Genomic DNA, 25,690 nt, shown 5'->3' with positions numbered 1-25,690 from the left:
ATACAACTATGATGACATTTTTTAATTCTTTTCCTGAATCACTTCTTTTCTTTCCGGTTTAAAGGTAACCAATAACATTAGAGCAGTCAGAAATTTCCCGCAAAAAGACATTAGACACAGTGAAAAAAAAAAAAAAGTTGCTAACAGCGCGCCTTTTCTTATCAAAGAATCATAGTTACAACTCCGATAGGTTGATCTCGATTTAGTCTAGAATCTATTTATTAAAAAGAAATGTTTGAGGCACGTCTTGTTCAGGGTTCTATGTGGAAAAAGATTTTGGAAGCAATCAAAGATTTGCTAAATGAAGCCATTTTTGATTGTTCGAGTACAGGAATCACTTTACAAGCTATGGACAGTTCTCACGTCAGTCTTGTCTCTTTAAGTATGAAAGCAGAAGGTTTTGAAACGTACAGATGTGATAGGAATCTTTCAATGGGCATCCATTTACCTAGGTATGATCCTTTGTTCTTTTATTGCTTACTCAGACCTAATCTAGATGCCATATTTCAAAATATTTGATATTACCACCATATTCATATTCAATATTGTTTTTTATTGGGCCATATTGATATTCATATTACTAGATAGATTCTAGATCTAGTACCTTTTTTTTTTACTAAATATAGAGTCTATAGATTTTTATCTAGATCTAGTAGATACTAATATACACATACTGTGACATAGTTGATAGTAAATGATAGTAGAGTGAGATAGTGATGCCTAATCATGGCTAATGAGTACTAATCGACTAAGTCTAGACTCTAGACTAACTAATGATTACTAATGAGCCTTGGCTTTATCAGCCTTAATGTGTAGATTTAGTCTAATAATCTAGAATCTATAATCATGGCTAATCATGCTAATGAGTACTAATCGATTAAGTCTAGACTAATGATCTAATAAATGAGCCTTGGTTTTATCAGCCTTACCTTAATGTCTAGACTTTTTACTAGTCTAATAATCTAGAATCTAGTGACGTCTAGTCTCATTTCATTTTCATAAACACAATGTTAAAGGTCATGGTACCAATCCATCAGAGAAAAAGTTAAGGCGCTAACGTATGTAAAAATTTAAAAAATACTAAAAATAACTTTATCAACCCTTTGGACTTAGAGAGGGGATTTTCTACACTTTGTGCCGTCGTTTCCGTGGGCTGGATCTGGTCTGTGGGCCGTATTGTGCCAATTGTGGGCATCACTGTATTAGACAATCTAGAGTCTGGACTCTGTCTTTAATCTAACAGGAAAAGTGAACAGATCTTTACTTTTTTGTTGAACATGATATTCATAGATCCATTTTTTTTTATCTCCCAAAAAATGGCTGAAAAGTGTGTCAGCACATTTTACCCTTTTTTTAGGGGTGGTCATTTCCATCAAAGTTTTAGCATATTGTAGGTACTTCGATAAACTGACCTAGATCCATTTTTTTCCTCCCCAAAAAATGGCTGAAAAGTGTGTCAGCACATTTTACCCTTTTTTTAGGGGTGGTCATTTCCATCAAAGTTTTAGCATATTGTATTTGATTTGAGGACTAATTATGATTACTTTTTGTAAACATAAGATATCAGAGATCATTTTTATTTGCTTTTGAAGCCAATCTGTTAAATTTTTCTTAACAAAAGTTTATGTGAAAGTTGACATTTTTACAACTTTTTTCCTATAAAAGTTACAACAATGCTGTTTGCTACAATAATTTATCATATTATGAAACGTGTATATTTCAAATTTCATTAAATTCTCTTGGCGCACTTTAAAGATATTTGATATTAAAATTAATTAAGACAAAGAAGGGTAAAATTGTCTTTTTTAAATAAAATAAAAGTGTTTATGGTTACAACTATCTCACTAATTCTATTGAATTTAGCATGTTAATATATATATGTGTGCTAAGTTTGAACTTTGTAGCTTGGCGCACTCTTTAGATATTAATTTTCAAAGTTGATGGTTAAAATCTATTTTTAGTAACAACCAACACTGTGATTTACTGGAAATGGTCAATTTCTGTCTATCACAAGCTATTTTTAGAAGCACACATAGGAATTTTTCATTTAGATTAACTTTTATAGTGTTTGAATGCTAGATTATGGAGAGGGAATGTGTCTTTATTATAATGTCTTTGTAATCTGCAAATTTTAAAGTAAAAGTTTAATTACTTTAAAAAATAATATTAAATATTACAATTTTTTTTTTTCATATTTTTAGCTCAGCGAACTAATAATTTTTTTTTCTGTGTGTTGTTTTTTTCTATTAATATACATGTAAATCAATAGTTAATAAATGAGTACATTATATTTTTAAAATGATGAGCTATTATTGCACAAAAATTCAAGTAAAAAATCTTTTAATAACTTCTAAAAAAAATCGCAAGGTTTCTTTATTTTATTGTCCGAAGCAAGAAATTTTTCATTTACAATCTAATTTTTAAAGCATTTAAATTAAGGCATTTTAAAATGATTAATTGCCAGTGCTCTACAAAAAGGTTAAAACTGTTTTTTTATGAAGTTTATGAAACTTATAGTCATTAAATTTTAGGAAATATTTTTCTGCGCAGTGCTATTTTCATTTATAATTTATAAGAATTATCTATCTGATGCATATAAATAGCTATTTAAATACAGTAGAATTATAATTAAACAAAATAAAACACAATACAGATCTCTGATTTGTTTTATTTGTGATTTTTGGGCTCATATGATAAAATCACATATATATTTTTATTTTTTGTCGAAGGCTTTTTTTATATATTAATTAACTTTTTTTCAAAGATTTTATTGCTTGGTCTTATTTTTTTAATTTATTTTAACAGAATACTGGTTAATGTAAAAGAGTGTGAAGTTTCAACCCCATATCTTTAAGACTTTTTATAATACAGTTAATTTAAGTTCAACTGTCAGTTGTTTCGGTCACAGATTTTTTTTCTATTTACAAAGGCTAAAGAAGGCTAATTTTTGGCCACTAAAAATTTAATAACTTCCCTCACAATTAACTCAGCAATATAAAATTGGTATCATTGGAAAGCATTTCTCAAGCTCTATCTAACTAAATAGGTTCCATTGCATTGTGATCATTTTGAAATTTTTATCGAAGTACCTAATATTCATGATAATAACTTTAATAAGCCAATTAGTTGATTTGTGGCTGTTTAAAAACAAACAAATATAGCAGCATTCTTGATTTGAGTCGTGAATAAAATATTGTTAAACTACGCCTAGAGTTTGAAGGATTGAATAGTTGCCAAAAACAGATAATAAGAAAATGAGTCGGTGGTTTAGCTAGATTAAGCTAGATATTATATTCTCTACTCACATTTTAAGTAGAGAAATGAAGCCTTTTTTCCGAAGGGTAGAAAAGAAGATAAACTTCAAACATCTCACTAATTAATGTAAGTGCTAGATCCAAATGTTTCTAATAAAATATTTCTGTATCTTTTCGGTCATGTGGCCCGTGACACGACAGTTGGAAATTAAAATGGCCAGTTGGTCGAATTAGGCTGGGCATCACTGGTCTATTAGATCTAGATCTATCATTCTATTTCTATGATGTAGATCTAGATCTATAACTATATATTATTATACAACTATACTATACATACTGACTATAGTCTATACTATAGTAACAGTATTGTAAAAAAAGTATGCTTCTAAGGGCTTTGGCTTAGATCTAATCTACATAATCTAGCCTCTAACTCTTAGAGTAACAGTAGTATCACCATTACTAGTTTATATTGCATTAGTCATTAGTAATTTAGTAAAACACTAAACTTGGAGCACATCATGATCAGGACAGAAGAATAAAATAAAAAGTAAGTAACTAAACCATAACCATAACTTACGAATACAAACAAAACCTAATGAAATATCCAGATGCACATTTCTTATTACATATGAAGCATATGCTAGAACAAATTTGTACAAGTGCTCCTTCTTCCCTAGTGCCATTAGAGAGTGGAATGGGCTGCTTGACACAGCCAGGAAAAACCAACTTGGCAGAGTTTAAGTCATTGATTAACATGCACTAGACGCATGAAATGTGTAGGACGTAATTATCTTCTTATTTGAAGTAATATAAATCTAGATTCAAATGACTTCCAGGTACTGGGCTTTGTCCAGGAGGTGGGGTTGTCTGCGAAGGTTTGATTTGTGATAGGGAGATTGTGAACATATTTACAGCAGATTTTATTGAATTAATAAACTTTTACTATTTTGACTGTGAATAGACCTTGCTTTTAATGATGTGTGGAATTAAGCTCTTGTGATATAAAGGGAGAGTCAGTCAAGTACATTGATCTAGAAACTAGATTTTACCAGATCTGGTATTGATGAGTTAGTGTTATTTAAAAGGAAAGTTTTTCTTTAAATAAATAGTTTTATCTAGATTTGGTGTATAGTATTCTAGTGTTTATAATTAACCTAGAAGTCCATGTCAAAACAGACATTATGATTTATCTAATACATTTTTGATATTTTTATTTATAAATCTTTTTCCAGCATGTCTACATTTTTTATCAAAGCCTATTTTTTGTTATTTTTATTTATAAATCTTTTTCCAGCATGTCTAAAATAATGAAGTGTGCTGGAAACGATGACAGCATTACAATTAAAGCTGCAGATGAGGCAGATACAGTATCACTTGTATTTGAGTCACCAAGTGGGTGCTATTTATATTATTTATAGAATATTATAGATTAAACTTTAATTTTAAATTAAAATATAGATCTTTACTTAGAGACTGTCTTTTGTGGTTATTGAATAATAAACTTCTAAGCTTCTGAGGTTTCTACTTCGGATTCCTGTAAAACTGAGCTTTTTAATTTAATATTGCAGGGCTGTGAGCTGAAATTAATACCCCATCTGCTTTTTTTTTTTTTTTTTTCAAAGTAATAATCCACACACATTTTAATGACTGGAGTACTACACTAACCGCTCATTCTGTGGTGTTAACCAATCAAAACCTTTCAACATTTACAAGATACCATTCAGAGTATGAAACTATTTATATTCACCAATCAAATAAAACAATCATTGACTATCAACCCTCTCTATCTAATGATTTGTGATTACCTTCTGATTTAAAATTTCCAGAAAATGATAGTGGTTGTGGTTTTCTGCATCAGTATAAGTATAGATATATATTTTAAATCTTCAACCTTTGAAAGCTATTTCAGCATAACCAAATCCATCATTAAACTGTTTAATTGCAGCTGTTAATTCTGTCATAATGGTTAGGTCCTTTTTTACACCTAGAATAGTTTTTAAAACTTTTGTTCCAGTTGGCATATTTCAATGTCTTTCCTTGTCTGCCTGCATATCCATGAAGCATTATCATTGTATTGTGTTAGTTTCTGTATTTTACTTTCTTGCATTGTTTTGTGTGCTAACTTTTTATTATGATGATCCTATATTACTATAAAGAGTCATTTATGTACTATATTTTCATTTACTTAGAGCAATGAAATTAACATGTAATGTATAACTGGCATTTATTTCTACCGGTATTGTTTGCTTTGTTGTAGACCAAGAAAAAGTATCTGATTATGAAATGAAATTAATTGATTTGGATACAGAGCATCTTGGAATTCCGGTAAGTTAATTTGGATTAGTTGACTTTTGAATCTATTGTATTGTCCACAAATGTGTGCACATTAACAAATATTTTATTTCAAATTGTATCTGTAGGATACAGAGTACAGTTGTGTTGTTAAAATGCCAAGTGCTGAATTTCAACGCATTTGTCGAGATCTCAGCCAGCTGGGTGATTCAGTTGTTGTAGCATGTACAAAAGAAGGTGTTAAATTTTCTGCAAGTGGTGAACTTGGCACAGGTACATACAAGTGTATAAAATGTTTTGAAGCAAAGCTGACATTTACCAGTTTACATCTTAGATAAGATTTAAAAAAAAACTAACACTAAATGATTTATTAGTTTTTTAAAAGCTGTCAAAACTTGATATCCTGGAAAGCTTTCTCTGCTGTCTTTTGTCTTTCTTAGGTGTCACATGAGGACAAAATAGCAGCAAAGATTTCCTATCTATGTATTTTCCTGATTTTAAGTATACACATACTAATTGCACTAGAAAGATCCAGAAATGATAAGTCACTTGCTAGGTGTTGACATGACATTGATAAACTTACATTGATATTAGCAGACATGCCTACAGTCCCGCATTATGCGGAACCGTCCCGCAAAAGCATCAAAAAAGCTCACATGTTCCGCCGTTCCGCATTCACGATTTTTTGTTCCACCAAGTCTGAATTCCGACACAAAAAAAAAAAAATCGCCGATTTTTCATTATTTATTAATAATGCGAAATTAAAATACTTAACGCAAAATAAAATATATATAGGTCTGTGTTTATTGTTTACATTTCATCTTCTCCCGGACCCGGTGTGTCCTAAATTTACGAAGATAAGGTTGAGCTAGATCATAGTACTTAATTAGTAGATCTAGACATAGATCTAGTACTCTAGGTCTAGATACTAGATCTAGATCTATTCTTAGAATCTAGTAAGTGCTAATAAGCCAAATGTTCCATTCAAATCCCTTTCTTTTCCCGACAATGGCTCTACTAGTCTAGACTAGAATGACTAGATGATACTAGATCTAGACGTCACTAATAGGTCTACATCTAGTTAGTAATAGCCTAGTAATAGTATTATAGTATAGGATAATTATGATAATACTCACAATTCAGGTGACTATTCTAACACTAACTCAACTGGTTTCTTAGGTTTCTAAGTAATCTAAGAAAAGGATTTTTTAAAAAATACGTTATTAAAGACCTAGATCTAGACCTAGATGTAATTAAATGTAATTAATTAACTTAGACTTAGACACACTGACACAGTATGGCTGCTAAGGCCTAAATAAGCTACAGTATAGATCTAAATCTACTATTCTACTTAGATCTAGTAGTATTATTTAAATTATTACTTAGTCTAAATTAATTATTAGTTTATTTTCTAGATCTAAAAGTAAAAGTAGGAATAGCACTAGATTTGAAGATGATACTAAATCATTAAACTAAATCTAGATCTATCTAGAAATAGACTTCGAAGGTGATAGATTAGATTCTAGATTTCTATGTATCATTATCATTATGTAATAAATTTAGTTCTCAATAAGTTGAATAAGTCTATAGATCTAGACATTAATATTTAGATCTAATCTAGATCTATAATATTATTTTTATAATCTGTGTTCTTAGACTTAGAGGACTTATTAGATGTAGGTCAAGACTAGTAAGTCAAATGTAGACTCTTAAATTATTTTAGATCTAGAACTAGAGACAACATCTAGAGTTATTAGAGTGATTAGAGTAGAGCCCTAGAAAAGGATAGATAATCAAGTAGATCTAGAATAATCTAGATCTAGTCAGTACTAGTAGTAACAAATAAAAATAGATATAGTAACATTTGAGTCTAGGTCATTAGAATACATTTTAGTTAGAATTCATCATTTAGGAGTTAGAAACAAAGGACATAATTATGAATGAAAGGTTTTCTTACTTTTAATTATTAAAATATTTACATCTAATTTATAAGAAGCAAACTAGTATTGTTATTAAAGTAATATAATTGAAGTTTTATTTATAGTGCGTACAGTATGGCTAACAAACATAAACGCATTTATGTTCCACATTGGGGCCCAAAATTCCACATTTTCAACCTGAGTGTTCCACATTCTGGGTCTTGGGGGTAGGCATGTCTGTATTAGAAACAAGCTGCGAGTTTTATTGACAGAAAGAGTTTAATATAAATATCTTTTGATTCAGAGGTATTGATATTCAGGGTTGAGCTTAATGTCAATAGCTTTATTTCAGAGTTTCCATCTCATAGACTGCAACCAAGGCTATAGAGCCAAGTCTGTCTAAAGGCCAAATTTCAGTTATTTAAGCTTCCTTATAAAAATTTATTATTTTTTACATAATACAATTTTTTTTTTTTAAGGAAACATTAAACTCTGTCAAAATGTCAGCACTGATAAAGAGGAAGAAGCAGTTATTGTGGACATGAATGAAGCAGTGTGTCTGACCTTTGCTCTGCGTTACCTGAATTTCTTCACTAAGGCAACTCCTCTTTCTTCCCAAGTATCACTCTCAATGTCCCAAGATGTCCCCCTTGGTAAGCTTACTATTTATAGCATTCCATGTGAGCTTCATTTTAAAAAACTTTTCGTCAATATTTTGTGTTTATGTGCATCTTTTTTTACATTGTATCATCGTGTTCATAGCATTGATTGATTCTGAATTGTCAATTCAATGTTGTTTTTTTTTCTTTTTTAGTTGTTGAATATAAAATAGCAGATCTGGGATACCTGCGCTTCTACCTGGCCCCCAAGATAGAAGATCAGGATGCTGAATAAAAGTTATAACAGTGTAGAGGATTACAGTTTAAAACTGAAAATGTAATATGTAAATATTTTGTTTATTGATGCATACTTTTAAACAATTAAAACAATTTGTTAAATCTTAGCAAAATGTAACCCATGTTCTTCTGTTTTATTTTTTACTTGTTTGGTGAAATATTATTTTTTTTTTTGTGGAAAATTAAATCATTACACTAACTACCCTAGTATATAATATAAATTAGGAGAGGGGGTGGATAATGTCAATATCTTTGTTTACTTAAAGACTTCCAAAACTCTTGGGTTCCACTTTTACAATACTTTAATTGCAAATCTCTTCCAGTCCATATTCCTCTCTTCCATTCGATGATCACATTCCCATCATGCTGTGCTGTGACTGTAACACCCTCCCATTAACACTGTTGCTTCTGTTTTGTGATCAAAAATGAAATACATAGTTCATCAAACCAATACAGCTTATATTTTAAAAAAATGTAACATTCATATCTTTATACAAAAAAATCATGGCAAGTTTATATACGGTGGACCAATATTATTATATGAACCCAAATTAGAAATAAACTAACTTTTAAAAGTGATCAAGCCATGAAAAGTTAATTGATTTTTTTTTTTTTTTTGTAAGGAACAGTTATAAATTATGTAATTCCAGAAAAGTTACTTTAGGGTAAAGTTACACTCAAATGTCTTTAACACTAACATAATCATAAATAATATCTGAAATGCAATATTTCTGGGCATTAAAGAAAACATTTGATTGAAATGGATTAACACACAAATAATTGTACAAGACACATGAAGATAAAGTGTCTGTGGTTCTAAAACTACAATAAAAAGAAACAACGAAGTCTACATTTGATAATGTTTTAATCATCAGAACATGTATCTTTTAAAGCTTTATCATTTAATCTTTGCAAGTCAACGCAAGATATTTTCCTAAGTTTCAAATTTTGGATAAACTTAATTTCTCCATTCCATTTCTTAAACTCTTCTAAATGTTTTTTATTGATTAGGTCTGGCACTTCTATGCCAGAGCCCTCAAATTGGTTAGTCTCATCTTCCGCTGTCATTTTGATACTAGCCTCTCTAGAAACATGTTGTTTGGAATTCTGTCTGTTGCCTACATTCTGTACAATGCTGATCTGCTCTAATTCATCCCTAAACCTGTCTCTGTACTGCATCACTAACTCAAGCATATCTTGTTTTGTATAAATATGACGGTCATCTAGGTGATCCTGCAATGCAAAAAAAAAACAAATGTTATGTAGGCCTATACAGCAAGATTTTTTTTTTAGATTCTGCACATGCAATGAAATCAATAGACATAAACTATTGTACATGTAAATCTATGTAGGACAAGAAAGATTCAAGACTTGTGAAGGGTGTTGGTATATTTTAAAAGAAACATTTAAACCATAACTGATGGTTTAACGATTTCTTACACACTATATTGACGGTCTAATAATTCTTTGCATATTTTCTGCAGGATAATCTGTCGTTGTTCTTATTAAAGAAAGAAATAGTAGTAGCAATTGCTCTCTATTTATAGTTCAAATTATTCTGAAATACTATTAATCAATAATTAATCATCATTGTGAAATCATAGTCAAATGTCAATCAATCACAGTGAAAAATCTAATGCCTTAAGAAATAATTGAATTTCAATGGCACTAGACTAGACCTTAATGTTACACTTTACTAGATTTTTTTTTAAGTTACAGATATTTGTAGGTATTTAATATTAATTAATAGTCATTGATAGTTATACCACAATTCACTGTGTATTTTGTAGAGGCAGCCTGGTAGATTTAGAAATAAGACTATGCTGGTAATGCAGAACAATATGAGTATATGTGACTTCTATATAAGTGTTTCTCCAGTACTGGTGACAAATAGGTTTTGGTTCACTAGAAAGTCTATAACTCAAAAAATTATAATTAAAATGTCACAATTTTCTTTTTGTTGTACTTAGAAATGGTTAATGTATAAATTGTGATATTTTGAGCTTGAAAGGTGCATAGTGGAATTTTAAAATTGTAGAAAATGTGTGAAATAGTGCACAAAAAACACCTGTGTTTAGTTGAAGTACTATTCTACTAAAAGCAGGGATTATTGAACAGACATTTTTGTTGAAATAAGTTAACAATATCATGTTATTGCATTACCGGTATCTGTTTCTTTTTATTTTATATTTACTTTGGTTTTACTAAGATGTCACTGTAAAAAATGCGTCACAGGTGCATCACATGGTGTCCCACTAAACTTGGAATTTTAAACCTCTATCAATTGTAAACTAAGTAAAGGATTCTGCTCCCAATTGTGTTTCTAAAAGCATCAAATATTAATTTACACAGTGTAATTTTTCTTTAAAACTGTAAAAATTTATATAATTTTAGTAAAATAGGTCTTGGTGTCCCAGGTGAAGCACCTCAAATGTGCTTGACAAAAAGGACAATATTTTTTTTAAACAGTAAATAATGTGATGGGAATTTCTTAATGGTATCTCTGATGGTACTGCTTAGTAGACAATTAGGGCCATTTTCTTGGGAAAAGGCTGCATAGTAATTAACAGGAGACAAAAAGACATGGTGTCCCACATTTTTTCACTGTAGCACCTGTAACACCCCATGTTGAATCCTACCAGAAAATCTCAGAGATCTAGATATAAGTAGTTTTCTCGTCAAAGTTTTGAATTATAATAAGAATTAAGCTTATTATTCTCAAGTTTGATCTAGAATACATAGAATACCATTTTTAAATCAAAGTTAATGTAAACCTTATTGTTTTATCATTGTTTGTGATGCTTCACGGGACACTAAACAAGTCTTGATCTAGATATAGGTCTCGTGTAGATTTAAATCTACTCTATATTTCAATTTATAAGTAAATCTAGTTTTGGATCTTGTTATTGGTGCATTGAAAGTCAGAAAGCTGCACCTTTTAGTCTATGATTAGGTCATGTTTGAGGCAGTTATGTCTAATTTAATATATTTTTAAAGGATTGTTGAACACACATACACAGAGGCCTAGTACATTCATTTGTGGTTAAAGAAAACTTTTTTGTGAATCACTAATAAAAGAATAATTGGTAATGTATTTAATTTATAGACTAAAAAAAGTTGTATTTCAGCATATATTAACAAAAATAACTTTATATATTTACAGAACAAGTTACAGATGCTACGGTGTCCCGTTTTTTAAATTGAGCACAAACATAAGTGCTCAAAAACTTCAATTTCTCTATCTAGCTGCTTATTACAATCGAAACATTCAAATTATGCTAAAAAAAGCAAACAAATTAACAGTTAGTTGTACTTAAATCATCAATGGTGTCACAATGATGCATCTGCAATGCAAAAATGGGTACCCCCTTTAAGGCCCTTTGGCCAGCACTGCTTAGGAAATGTATGTATTAAAATTAATTTTCTATTGATAAATTCTTAAAGTCAATAAAGTACAATGGCTGAAGAAGTAAATACACTTAAAATGAAACCAAAAACTTCCACTTTAATTTTTGGCCTTTAATATAGATATATGCGACACTTTTTGATACTAATGATACCATTACTCTGAGTACTGGAGTCTGGAGAAACACTCATAATATTCATATATATTATATAATATTTAGAATCTACTAACTAGACTCTTATGTCTTACAACATAGATCTAGATCTATTCTATATAATAATAATAAATTATAATATAAATATCATTATAATTATAATCATATTAGTTAGATCTGTCAATTTTATGAATATTAGATCTATCATTTATATAGTATAGTCAGTATAGAATATTTTAACCACCCACCTGAAACCAAAGAAGTTTATCAGCTAGTAGTTCTGACTTAATCATTTGATTTGACTTAGCATTCTCTACTCTTTTGTCGTGTGTCAATACTTTATTTAGTTGCAAGGCTTTGCGACTATAAGGGTGAAAAGGACGCTCTTTAACATCTTTTAAAGATACTTTTGGTTTGTTAACTTTTGGCATCGCTGATGTTTATATTTACAGTTGATTGTGGTGTGACGGAATTTGTTTCATGTTTTTAAAAAGAACAAACATAAAGATTTGCCAACTATTATTTTATACAAATGCCACATTGGTTGTTTACCGAAATTTTTATTTTTTTTTTGGAAGAAAAAAAAAAGGGGGAGGGGAGAAGATAATCTATTATAAATATATGCTTTTACGAGCACTACGAGCACGAAAATTAAAAATTTGACATCTATTTATTTAATTAGAATTCGTTCGCTCATTGATTTAGACCTTATTAATAAATGGCATTTATTATTTAAAATGTAATTATACTACAACTATTTCTATAAATCAAATAGCAACATATAAAACTAAAATGTTATTTAACCTTGGTTAGGCCAATAATAGTATATGCATCCTCTATTTGGGACCTCTCAACTCAAGAAAACATTAAGAAACTGGAACAGACACAAAAATAGAGCAGTGAGATTCATAACAAACGAATATTCACATTTGACTAGAGTAACACCTTTAGTATAATCACTAAATTTAGAAAGCCTTCAGGATAGAAGACTTAAAAGTAATGTAGCAATTATACATAAAACACTGAACTATTATCTTCAAATACAAAAATACAATTTAATAAAATACTCAGGAAGACACAAAGATAAAAGCACATTCCTCGTTCCATATGCTAGGACAAATTTGTACAAATGCTCCTTCATCCCTAGCTCTATTAGAGCATGGAACAAGGGTTTCCTCATGAGCTAGCCTGGAAAACCAGTGAATTAACAGAATTTAGGTAATTGGTTAATATGCATGACTAAATGCATGACGCGTATGATGTAATCTTCTTTTTTTGAAATAACGTCTGTATTATATAAGATACGATAAGAAGCTAATATAGATCATTTCATAAAAATGAGAAGAATGCCTTGGCATTGGCTATGTTTCGAAGGATGTTCCAGCTGATGTGTCAATACTCCAAAGGAACATTGAGTACCAATACCAGGGTGTAGCTCTAGGCTAGGCTCTAGCTGTATCCTGCTAGCTGATGACATGTTTGGGTAGGGCTGCAAGGTAAGAGGTTTGAATTCAGTTTTCCTTCTCCTATGGGCGTATCCATAAGTCTATTGAGCCACTCCTGCCCGAAGTTTGTAATAGTTCGTAAAATGTTTTACATTTTCTAATGTTCATTCAGAGTTAATCTACTTCCTAATCCAAACCTCCCGCAGGACAACGGGGGATGTCAGCGCGCAGTATCTATACTCGGAACTTTGGAGAAGACCGAACGACATTCCAGGGCACATACCGCATGACTAGGCAACCATTCTGGTCTAGGCACCTGTTACATGTTTTGGATGTTCCTTCAGAGCTGTAGATAATCTACATCCTAATCCAAACCTCCTGCAGGATGACGGGGATGGCAGTGAGCAGGTATATGATCCTGTCTGGACAATCGAACGACAGTCCAGCCCGCATATACTGCCACCGCACGACCAGGCAGACATCAGAAGACCAGAAGTTGGACTGGTTGTGAGACGTAATTATAACTTTAAGCATTAAAAACAAATATGTTTTTAAAAAACCAACATTTTCCTTTGGTTTTACACTTTTAAAAAAAGATTCAAGTCTATTATATTTATGTTTTTTCTTAAGGGAATATATTTGGATATCCACAGGTTCATGGGGTAAATTGTATTACTAAAGTGTCATATTTAAATTTGTGTTCAAGTGTCATATGAGGGTGTTATATATAATATACAGCAAAAAAATCAACTGCTATCCTTTAATTTCCTCAACAAATTTCGGGTACTATCAACTCATTTAAGTATTGAATGCACTTAGAGACATCTTAATTCCAATAGTAAATTTAGAAACTCTGGTATATGAGCTACTGTATAAATGCTAAACCTTATGTCACAATTGTATATATTATTAAATATATTTTTAAATAAACATGTAATGAAGAATCTTAACAAAATATGTTACTGTTACTGCATTAATATATTTTAGATGTCCCTTTACGTTTATATTTGCCATGAAAATGTGTAGAACCTTGTATTAATTGTGTTCTAAAAAGTGCAATCTTTGTAGCATAACATTGCGGGTTTATATTTTATGACCGAATGTATATTAGATGGCTTGAAATAATTAAATAATAATAACCAAACTTAACCAAACTGTATGTGATTGAAGGTCGAGAGGCTCAAATCTTCTCTTGCAAAATCCCTGGACAAAAAGTGCAATGCACTTGTAGGTCAAGAGCGTATGGCTTCACAGACCTGTCAAAAACAAAATTCTGTTTGTTTGGGACAGTAGAAAAGAATGAGACACTGCAATATGTTACCTCTTTCTCCTCACAGTGAGGTTACCATGTTTTGAATGCAGAATTTAAACCAGTTGGATAATGGCCCATTCTGCACTATGTTATAAATAACTAGTGGGCTTTTAGGGACTTTTGAGCTTATGATGAAGATATCTTTTTTATCGGGGGGGGGGGGGGGGGAAGGTAAAACGTTATTTTTTGTCCTCCTTTTAAAACAAATATTAAAACAATACACAAAAAAATAAAATTTAAAAAAAAAAGACCATTTCTAAATCCCATGACAAAGTATAATGAGAATATACAGTAACGTTTCTTTTTTTTTTTTTTTTTTTCAAAGTAGCTTTTCATAGAAAATGCCAGAAAATTTTCAATAAATTTTTATAAAATGCAAGCGCTATCGGGTTGTGCACTGTTGATACACTGTCATTGGTTTGTAGCTCCAAACAGCTATTATAGTAGGCTACAATTGATATGGAACTATTCCATAGTTACACCAGAAACACACACAGGACCGGCCTTAGACCGATTGTCTGGCAGGGTTCCACAATTTACATTTAGCATGTCAGTATCAGTATCAGTCATGGCTCTTGTCACATATTTTTAAAGTAAATTAAAGATGTAGGATTTAAAGGGTTAACATATTTAGTGTATTTTACGATTGGTGTAACTTTAATAAGGCCACTGACATTTATTGAGTTTGAATTGCTTCCTATAATAGGCTTGTGTAGTAAATGTTGCTTTAATTTAATGATCTAATTGATCGTTATTGTCATTGTACCTTAAAAAAGGGGGGGGGGTGCAACCCGCCGCAATTTGTAAGAACGGCCCTGAACACGCACATAATACTTAACATGCATGAGAGCAACTTTTAGTGTTTACATTCGCTAAACAAACCAAGAAATATGAAAGGCCATATGCACATAAAATCAATCTGAAAGAATCGAATTTATTGAGGTTGATTGTAGATTGAACATAAAATTACTAAATTAGCAGTACGGAAAACAAGAAATGTAACTAAAAGCGCATTTAAAAAGCAGAAATGAAATAATATATCTAGTTCTCATAAAATTTAGATCTAATATTGTTCTTTTCGAGTCCATGTTAGTGTCTTTGTTAAATTTATATAGATCTAGACTAGTCTAATTAATATAAAAAATTCATTTAGCTGTAATTTTAAAAGTAGACTCTAATTTAGATCTAGTCTAGTCACTCTAGTTCTAGATCTAGATATATAAACTGTAATTTATATTTTTATGTTTTTATGACGTCATTTGTATTCGGCTTTCATCATGGCGACCCCCACAACCTTGAATATCGGCGAGCCAGCCGATGAAATGTCAGTTGATGGAAACAATGCTCCAAATGGAGAAAATTCACAATCTGGAGATTGTGAAACGCAGGATGAAAGGAAAAGTGAGGCGTTTAACTTAACAGAAGGTTTATTAAGCCCAAGAAAATCCCAAGAGGAGATCGACGAGTTAATGATGCATGGATACGAAATGGACGACATCATTGAAGAAGAGTCTAAGGGTTTAAGCAGTTTTTTCCCAGAGTTTTTGATAACGCCGAGTGATGTATTATACAAAATTGCACCTGGAGTTGGATCTGTTTGCTATGGTTATTTCTCTCTTGCTTGCATGGAGCCACAATTCAACAGGTAAACATTATGATTCTCTGAAATTGACTGAAACTGAAAGTCTTGAATAGTGAAAACTTAAAAATATTATAGAATATATTCTACTAGATCTACTAGAGATCTATAGTAGGTTCTTATATTTTGGACACTCCGTCGAATTCTCCTTCATTGAACGGGTCGCTTTTTTTGTTTGTAATTCATTTGTTTTTATGTTTGGAGCAAAAATCAATGTTTCGGGACTGCGCATGTCCAATTTTAGATAAGTTCCGGTAATTTTGTTCCGTTTTTCCAAAGCAGATGGCAGTTTTTTAGATTCTCAGTAACCATGTATGTAAAGCTGTTGTTTTAACCTCCCCCGGCAATTCATACCCATATAAGTATAAGGGATGAAGGCTATATTATAGCTAGGCGAAAAAACGCGGAAGTGTGAAAGTAAAAAATGACCGATAAACTTGAGATTGCGTTTTTGACTTTTTTTCACATAAACCACACTTGCAAATTTAGTACACTTTTGAATGAAATAAGAGAAGTTTTAAACTTGTGTTATCGATTACTTTAGACCATGGCCTATATAAAGCTTAATTACGGCTTTTTTTAAAAGTTATTTGTCATTTTTACTTTTATTATAAAAAATACTCATTTTTTGTTTTTAGCAATACAGGGTCCAGGAAAATGATCAATGATTCATTTTTTTTCCTATGGTAGATATAATGCCTGGCTATAATTCTGCCAAGTTTTATCTCGATATCTCCGTCGCATCGCTCACAAACTTGAAAATACGGTTTACCATTGGGGGCTATGGGTTTTTCAGAATTTACTGAATTTTGATAAGAAAATTTCGTCATCAATGTAAAACCACTGGAGGCCATGTAAGGCCTAATATTCTGGATATATTCAAATAGATTTTATGTATTAATCGTCGTCGCATGAATTATAAAGCGCATTTGAAAAATAATTGTTTCAGACGATTTTGATCCCACTTTTTAAATATTTTGTTATTTTCTGCCATCACAACGACGCCATTTTGTCCCCGCCTCTCTGACAATTCTTGTAGATCTAGACCCGATAATTTGTTTATTACATCAATATTTACATTTTAAACAAGTAAAGTTCATAAATATAAATGAAATTAGATTTGTGAGCTAGAAATTCACTATGAATACTAAATCTACTATTAAATTTCTTATTTAATAAGTAGATTTATCCTCTACGAAACTCAATTCCAACTTTTTAACTTTTTGAGCGGGGGGTGTGTCTCGCTGGCTTAGCGAGAGAGACGCTCTCATGATGACTCATCTCTTTTGTTCCATGGCAACAATGTTAGGCCAAAACGACAAAAAAAAATTCATAACTTTCTAACTATTAGACATACAGTCATAATTTAAACACCATTGGAAAGTTCGATATAAGTATTTTAATGATGTACTAACGAAAATTTATTTTTTCAAAGATCAATTTTTTATTTCACCTCCCTATATATTATGAGCCTGTTTGATCATAGGCTGATGGGCATATCAAAATAAGCTTCCAAACATCTTTAGAAAGACATTCCAATCACATTTATACCGTTAGCTGTTAAATAAAATTTAATAAGGGGGTGTACAACGAATAATAATGAATTCAGCTCATTCTCCTTCATTGGACACAGCAAAATCGTAATAAGAAATATTATTGGGATGAATAAATCTATGATTTTTTCAATGAATAAGCATGACCTAGATCGAGATATCTAGAATATATAATTTATGAATGAAATAAAAAGTGCGGGCTGCTAATTTGAAGTCAGAGACCATGCCCACTGCATGTGATCACTCCAGATGAGCTGGCAGTGAGGAGAGGTATACACTTAAGCGTTTAGTGTCACAAACTATCAAACAGGCAGTGGAGGGAAGTGGGATAGAGTCATGAAAAGAATTATAAGCATCTATGGGAGGGAGGGGATGTTAATGTGTCACAAAACGAACATCCAAATTATGAAAACAAGAAGAGGGTCCTTGGATGGGAATTACAAGAAAGACAGAGAAAATACATGTAGCCAATGTAACATAGTCGCCCTAGTTGAAAATATCATAATATGTTTATGAAATTATAATAATTAATTTATAGATATATAATTAATATATATATAGATTTATTTCTGTCTGTTTCTACACATAGATTACATAGGTATATAAATAATAAACTATAAACGATATATATATATATATATATTCTATATATAGAGAGTTAGAGAGAGAGTATATGAGGAAATACACTATAAATACATATTGCAAAAGTGAATCTACTTCTTTTAATACAATCTAAAAAAAAAATTAAGTAACACAGATATAATTTATTAGCAATTACATAGTGGTGTACAATGACGGTGCTCACTGTCCAAGTGAGGAGAAAGCCCAAAAACTGCGTTCAATATAGGAGCATGAAGTGACCCACTTTATTTTAAAGTAAAATCTTGACTATGAGTGGTAATTCAAAGGAATACATATATTTTTATAGTCCTTTAGTTGCAGAATAAGAATCTGCTTTCAGTTTTTTTGTAAGTTAAACCTTCACCAAATAAAAAAATAAAATAAAAATTTGACCTAGTTCCCGTAAGTCGGTGCTCAGATATAAGAATCTACAATAGAAGTAACTTACCGTTACGTTTATCGAACAAGTTAAGCTCATTCGCCGACATTTTTTATGTTTGAATTTGTGTATCTCCGTAAAAATTAGACCTAGAAAAAAACTGATTGTATCTATGAACTCCTCATCCATTTTTCTTAAAAAGTAGACATGTTTTATTCTATTACTACTCAAAGTTAAACTTATATTTGATGTTAAAGTGGGTCAGGTCGATGATTTCAAAAGCTTAAATTATCGAACGCTGTTTTACCTTTATCTATATCTTATCGAACATATTAAGAACTTATCGAACACACAAGAAGTATGGTGTTTTAAAAGTGTTATAATCTTAAAATTTTGTGAAAAGTAAGGTGTTTCAAAAGTGTTATAATCTATATTTTTTTTTATATCATTTTCTTCGTACGCCATGTCAAGACAGACAGATTTTAGTCATTTTCACATGGTCCACATGGAAGGAATCTATCACTGATCAGCTCTGCTTAGAAACTGACGGTGCTAAGCCCAGTAACGCATTACCGTAGTACTTATTTAGGTCTAAGCTATTTTGAGACTTAAGGCCATTAATAAATTAAATCCAGATATTATTTATTTGAGGGAGAGCCTAATAAGCTTTGGTAGCCAATAGGTAATCCCGCCCTCCCCAAGTCATTGCAGGACACAACAATTTACTTGGACCGACTTGGTTGACCTAAAAACAAAACATACGGTACGCGGCCCTACGTAACTAGCCGCCGATCTAGCACGCTCAGTGTATCTAACAGCCCAAAAGTCAGTGCTAGATATTTTTCAATCTGGGCGGGGAAGGGGGGGAGGTGCTGAAAAGCTATGGTAGCTTGCGAGCTGTGTTACCTATAGATGTAGATAGATCCGCCCGTATTTTAGAGCACGCTTAGTATTTGTCACACACACACAAACAACATATCTATATATCTATCACGCCTAGTGTTTGTGACCTAATTAGCGGCTTGACCGTAGGTACTCCAATGATGGCTCCTCCCCCTTTCCCCTCAACATTGTTCTTACTACAACTTGAACAATGTTTTGGGGCTGTGTTGGTGGCCTGGTTTACACCTGTGTGTTGGGCTATCACTGACCTTTTTTTTTTTTTGTTGTGTGTTAGTCTGGTGGCTGCGTTTGGATTGAGTCTTGAAATTTACGTTGTTACTTTCCACTGAAAAAGTGTGAATGTTGGAGAGTAGAATTGCGTAAGAAGAAAGCGCGGGTAAGGGGGGTGTAGGCAGAATAAGAGAGTGGTTAAATGTGTTATTGTTATTATTTTGAGTATTTGTGATGTTTCAAAGGAGTGTCTTTGTAGCGCATTATGAGCTTTATCATACTTTTTGGTAATATATATATATATATATATATATATAATTTTATAGACCCTGCGCCACACAACACGTCTAGATAAGAAGCACAACTGACTATGTATTTGAGGCTGACGTCACATTTTATTGGTCGATCAATTATTGATGATCTCTTGATACAGTGTCTTGACTGTTTCTCTCCCCCCCTTTTTTTTTTTTTTACCTACCAAAGACATTTTTATTTCAAAATACCATATCTACATTGTATACCTCTCCCTTAGCCCTTTCGTTTTATTAATATCTCTTCACATCAAGCACATGCGCTATAGGTATTTGTTTATAACACATAATTCAGAAGGTAATAGAATGGGGCATCTGAAAAAAACAACACAACTGGATATATTCTAAATTCATTGTTCCTGTGTTATATTCTAAATTCATTGTTCCTGTGATATCACAACGATGATAATAGCATCAAACTATATGTGTCATAAAATCAAGCTTTTAAAATGGGTACAATTAGTGCATATCGATGTAAATCTATTTACTTAGAAAAATATAGCACATTTACAGTAAACCACAAAAAGCTGATACAAATTGTAACACATGGGTAATTTATATATGTACTTTGCATTACATTATTTTAAAAAATAACAATTAAAAAATATATAATTTAAATATTTTGTCTTCTTTGGGTTATATCCCTTTGATGTTTATTTTTAAAATTAAAATGGTGTTTGATATCTTACGAAGCTGAGATTGCTTATATAAAAACAGCTATTATCGAACACCCCTTTTTTAAACCTCAATTTTCATGTTTAGGTAGCAAAGGACACTTTAAAATAAATAGTTGCAAATATTTCTCAGCCTTATTAGAAGCGTATTATATAGGTTTTGTTGAGTTGAAGCATCATTGGCATTAAAAAATACCCTTAACCCGAGACTCACTTCACTCTTCCCAAGAGGTCAAAAAAAGTGAAATTTTTATACCAAATATCACTTTGAATATAAGTAAAAAAATGATCCTCGGGTGAAAATGAAACTAAATATAACTTAACTATAAAGAAATGGACGATGACAATAGGAATGGACTAGTTTCGTCATAATCATCGAAATAAAGGAGAATTTAAATAAATACAATATGGTGTTCGATAAGTACCTTAAAACGAAGGTGTTCGATAGATGTAAGTTACTCTAGTCATTACTCTAGTCATTATAAATAGTCTAGATTATATTATAGATCTAGATTATAATACTTTTAGATCTACTCGGAGTCAGACTGGAGTCTACTCAGTCTCAAACACTTGAATTTTATACATAATTTAGACTCTAGATCTAGTTGAATATAGAGTATTAGAGTAACATGAAGTTCGAGCAGTCCTGATTTGTATAGAGGTTTGATCGGTTCACCTTATATTACTTATAATCATCATAAATAATGCCTTATCCTTATTAAAATTATTACTAAAATTTCTTTATTTGAAAGTTTACAAAAATACTGCTATGTTGCTACTACACATGCACTTTTTTCTTCACTTCCAACACATGTTGCCTCCTTTTCCTTGACAAGGCAAAGTTCATGATGAGGTCTAATAACTAGAGCCTAACTAGTCTAACTCTAGGTGTGGAATTTCTTTTTTACCTTCCGGTAATGGAGGAGAAGTGTCATGAGCATAGGGCTGATTAAATTTTGATGACTAATCAGTTCAAAGAGACTTGTATATTTGGCATATAATATAGACAATATAAGGAAACACATGTATGTGTTATTTAAAAATTATGTTGTGCATTCAGTCTAAAGTTATTTATGAGGGTTTTTGAGTACTATGATGACACCTTAGCATGTTAGTAACAGTTAGTAAGCTTGATCAACAAAGTTTTTTCTATCGATAAAAAGTACTAGAGTATTGTAGAATATCAAAATAAATGTTTATAATTTTAATATGGAGATTAAATCTGTATGCAAATCTAGTTTTCTACATCGGAATAGTAGAATGACATTTATTGGTAGACTAAGTACTGTACCACAAAAAACTATGTGTGACATCATTTTTACACACTAAGATGTTCAGCACGGGAGAGCTATTAGTAGACTAACAAAGACTGTTGTGTCTAATCTGAGCGATACAAGTGTATACAATTATCGATTGACCAGGTACGGTAAAGACTTGTTTTGCCTCATGGGAGCTGGTGTCAAGCCAGTTGCACTTGCACTGAGCCTGTTGGAAGAGTAGACTTGCTCTAGGTATGGTCTCAAAGAATGTTGTAATCAGAATAGGGTGTAGAGACCACCCCTCTCGCCTTTTCCTTTAAAAATATTTGAAAAATGGAGACAGTGAGTGGAGAAGAGTATGAGATCACCTTTCACTCCCTCCCCTTTTAAATTATTCTTGCAAGAGGCATTTTTAAAAATTTCTAGTGCGGCCAGCTACAGGTAACACTGTTGTGTCTAACTACCTTGGTATGACATCAGTTACAAGCCATGAATAAAGTTGTGGAGGATGGGAAAGGGGACAAAGGCTGGTGTTTCTGCGCTCGAGTAAAAAGAAAATGACTTCATAGTGAAAATTAAAGTTTAAACGTTTTAGATATATTTTCATTGATCCGATTGAGGCTTCCATCCGCTTGATTGAGCTTATTAGCCAAGGGGGAAATTAGCTTGAGAAAAGTATGCTTGATGATACCCACCCAACGACTCTGACCTCATATTTAATTTTAACTAAGCAGGATACATTAAATCATACCTTTTTTTTTTATAGACAAAAGGATGTATATAAGGAATTCATAGATACCATCCGTTTTTTCATAGGTCAGACTGTCAAAAGTTTGAACAGAAAATGTTTGAAATGAATAAAGTAGATGGCAGCTTTTCTCTATAATCTAGATCTAGACCAACATAAAAACAAAATACCAAGCCAACACTTGAATAATTAAGATATAATAATATGCCATCTAAAGATAATGTAATTCCACCTCTGAACACAATTATCATACAAAACATTTACCCAAGACATTTTAATTTTATTACTGTTTTGGACACATTATTATATGCAAAAGTGGAACAAAGTGTCTTTGATAGCTAACACTTCCAGTGTTTATAAACACCTATTTTGTAACTACCTAATGTAGATCTGATATTTAAAATCTATATTTCTATATTATTTGTAAATAGTTTAAGTTTTGGTCTCAGGCCTGCTGTTATAAAGTTTATGAGAAAAAGCACAAAAAGAATTCAGTGTCAGGCAAGCTCAACTTAACACAATATCACAGTTAAATCTAAGTCTAAAATTTACGTTGTGTCATGCTTTCATTCATTTTAACCTACACTAGGAAGTAATTATCTTCAACTCTGAAGGAATACCTGTAACATGTAAAACATTTTACAAACAAACAAACACTAGTTGCAAAAAAAAAAATGTTCACCTAAATGATATTTTGAACATCATATTGATTTGAATAAACAGAAAGTGCAGATATTAACCTTTGTCTCTGCATCCCGGTTTAATTTTTAAAAAATTAAGTAAATTATGTGTGTTGACTTTATTTTAAAGTTAGACTGTGCAATATCTGATTTCCCTTGTAATTGACTTGCACAGCCTGATCTTTATGGAATTTTTTATTTAGAAAAAAAGATTAATGTCCATTGTCCTTTTATCTGAATGTCTTCCATTTCTTCATAATCTATGATGTTGCTTAACTTACATCTATTGAATATTTATATTCGTTGTAGTAACAGTGTTCAGATGGAAGTCATCATTTTCTATTAAAACTTGAGTGAGGTACTTCAGGCTTTTAGAGACAATTTTGATAGAGATAAAAGGTTTAGTCCCCCAAAAATGTAAATGTTTAAATCTTTTCAAATAGGTATATATGTCACTAGTTAACTTGAAGTTATTGTCCACTTGTTTACAGAGCATTTGGAGATGTCCATAAATTAGTCAACAACGTATTCTGGTTCCAAGCTCACTGTGGCATTGGCTTGTACATTTACTCTCGACGACATATTAGAAAGCTGCCAGCAAGCAGAGCCTTTTTCTACAGTATTTTTGGCACAGTAGTGTTCAATTTAGGCTCTTGCATGGTCTGGGGACTTGGTCAAGCTCTACTTCCTCGTTCAACAGCATTGAGAGTAGCATTCAGTCTGTTAAGCAGTTCTATGTTGCTCTACGCAGGTCAAGACTATTTACAGTATGTGGACAAGAGTTGTTCAGAACTGGATTAAATGTTTCTTTTTTTTTTAAATGTGCAATTATAACAAACATTTATGATTTTAAATTTTAAATAAATCAAAATTTCAAGAGGATTTAGGTATTAGCTTTAAAGACTTAGGATAGGAAGTTGACACACCAGAAAAGGTTTTACTTGACATCTCAGACCACAACTGTATTTATGTGTATATACTGTTTATTTTGACCCTAAGCCTCAAGTATTGTGTGTACATATAAAAAACTTATTTGTTGAAATGGACATAATACAGCAACTGCTTAATTGATTATTAAAATGTGTATGGAATCTCAGCCATGTCATTTTTAATATCTTTTTTTTACAATTTTAAAATTTATTACATTTTTGCATTAATTTACACATATTAAGGTTACCTGTGTTATTTTTTTTTATACAACTTGTTAATAGATGGTGCTTTATTATATAATTTTTAAAAGACATTTGCACTGGTATTCAGTTTTAGATGTGTTCATTGATCATTTGTATAATGCACATAGCCTCCCCTAAAAATTTGTTGGACTAATTTTATTTTTTAAAGTTTAGTAACATAATCAAGGTGTATCAAAAAATATTTTAATAAGCCAGTAAATTATGTAGTTAATATTATTATCAGTACTTAACGCATATGTGTATTTTGTAGTATTGTATGTATTTTAAAACATCTCAGTTGAAGCTGTATTGACAGCACTGCTTTTATTCCATTTCAAAGTTTTCTCAAGTTATACTGACAAAATGTCTTGTATATCTGAATATCTGGTCACTGTTGTTTTGTTTTATTTTGTTTCCAACTTTTGTTGGTTTAGATACTCAGTATTGTCAATAAACAATTAACATGATGATTCTTGCTAGTTTTTTGTTGTTGTTTTTTTTTTTTTTTTCCTTCATTATTTAAAATATAAAATAACTAAACTAATAAAATAATGGACCTCGTTCACCAATCGTAAACAAACAACATTTAGTCACGTGATCTTATTGATAAAACAATGGGAAAAACTGTCACGTGACAACCATCATGAATTAAACATTAGATCCTAAATTATATAGAAGAGATAGAGCACCACGTGCTAAATGTTGTTTGTTTACGATTGGTGAATGAGGTCCATTCAAATCCAAATATAAAAGTCAGTTTTTGTACCCCAACTTTGAAATGTATTTCCTCAAACACCCCCCCCCCCCCAATATGATAAAAGATTATATTCCAAGAAGTTAAAAAAGAATAAAATATTCTCTAT

The 25,690-nt window shown here is 31.3% G+C and overlaps 3 protein-coding genes across 3 annotated transcripts; 2 read left to right on the top strand and 1 right to left on the bottom strand.

The window, feature by feature from the left end:
- Positions 1-79: 79 nt before the first annotated feature.
- Positions 80-8,479, top strand: LOC106057737 (proliferating cell nuclear antigen-like). Its single transcript, XM_056020244.1, has 6 exons — positions 80-452; positions 4,549-4,646; positions 5,512-5,579; positions 5,675-5,819; positions 7,945-8,118; positions 8,280-8,479. The coding sequence occupies exons 1-6, from the start codon at positions 232-234 to the stop codon at positions 8,357-8,359; spliced, it is 786 nt and encodes a 261-aa protein (XP_055876219.1). The 5' UTR covers positions 80-231; the 3' UTR covers positions 8,360-8,479.
- A 730-nt stretch (positions 8,480-9,209) lies between these two features.
- On the bottom strand, positions 9,210-12,422 carry LOC106057748 (translation machinery-associated protein 16-like). Its single transcript, XM_013215071.2, has 2 exons — positions 12,170-12,422; positions 9,210-9,594 (listed from the first exon to the last, which is right to left on the bottom strand). Exons 1-2 carry the CDS (start codon positions 12,350-12,352, stop codon positions 9,226-9,228), a joined length of 552 nt encoding a protein of 183 aa, XP_013070525.2. The 5' UTR covers positions 12,353-12,422; the 3' UTR covers positions 9,210-9,225.
- A 3,501-nt stretch (positions 12,423-15,923) lies between these two features.
- On the top strand, positions 15,924-25,306 carry LOC106057760 (uncharacterized). The gene is made up of 2 exons (XM_056020245.1): positions 15,924-16,323; positions 24,147-25,306. Exons 1-2 carry the CDS (start codon positions 15,956-15,958, stop codon positions 24,454-24,456), a joined length of 678 nt encoding a protein of 225 aa, XP_055876220.1. The 5' UTR covers positions 15,924-15,955; the 3' UTR covers positions 24,457-25,306.
- The last annotated feature ends 384 nt before the right edge of the window (positions 25,307-25,690 follow it).

Source organism: Biomphalaria glabrata, chromosome 2 (assembly GCF_947242115.1).
Source record: "Biomphalaria glabrata chromosome 2, xgBioGlab47.1, whole genome shotgun sequence".
Lineage (NCBI taxonomy): Eukaryota > Metazoa > Mollusca > Gastropoda > Planorbidae > Biomphalaria > Biomphalaria glabrata.
Note: the sequence above shows the minus strand (reverse complement) of the source record. Positions and strands in the feature narration are given on the sequence as shown.

Excerpts from the sequence above, each read along its gene's own strand:
- LOC106057737 (XM_056020244.1), top strand. The coding sequence starts at position 232 with ATGTTTGAGGCACGTCTTGTTCAGGGTTCTATGTGGAAAAAGATTTTG. Across the intron at positions 5,580-5,674 it reads CAGAGCATCTTGGAATTCCG|GATACAGAGTACAGTTGTGT; the intron begins GTAAGTTAATTT and ends TTGTATCTGTAG. Across the intron at positions 8,119-8,279 it reads GTCCCAAGATGTCCCCCTTG|TTGTTGAATATAAAATAGCA; the intron begins GTAAGCTTACTA and ends TTTCTTTTTTAG.
- LOC106057748 (XM_013215071.2), bottom strand. The coding sequence starts at position 12,352 with ATGCCAAAAGTTAACAAACCAAAAGTATCTTTAAAAGATGTTAAAGAG. Across the intron at positions 9,595-12,169 it reads ATAAACTTCTTTGGTTTCAG|GATCACCTAGATGACCGTCA; the intron begins GTGGGTGGTTAA and ends TTTGCATTGCAG.
- LOC106057760 (XM_056020245.1), top strand. The coding sequence starts at position 15,956 with ATGGCGACCCCCACAACCTTGAATATCGGCGAGCCAGCCGATGAAATG. Across the intron at positions 16,324-24,146 it reads ATGGAGCCACAATTCAACAG|AGCATTTGGAGATGTCCATA; the intron begins GTAAACATTATG and ends ACTTGTTTACAG.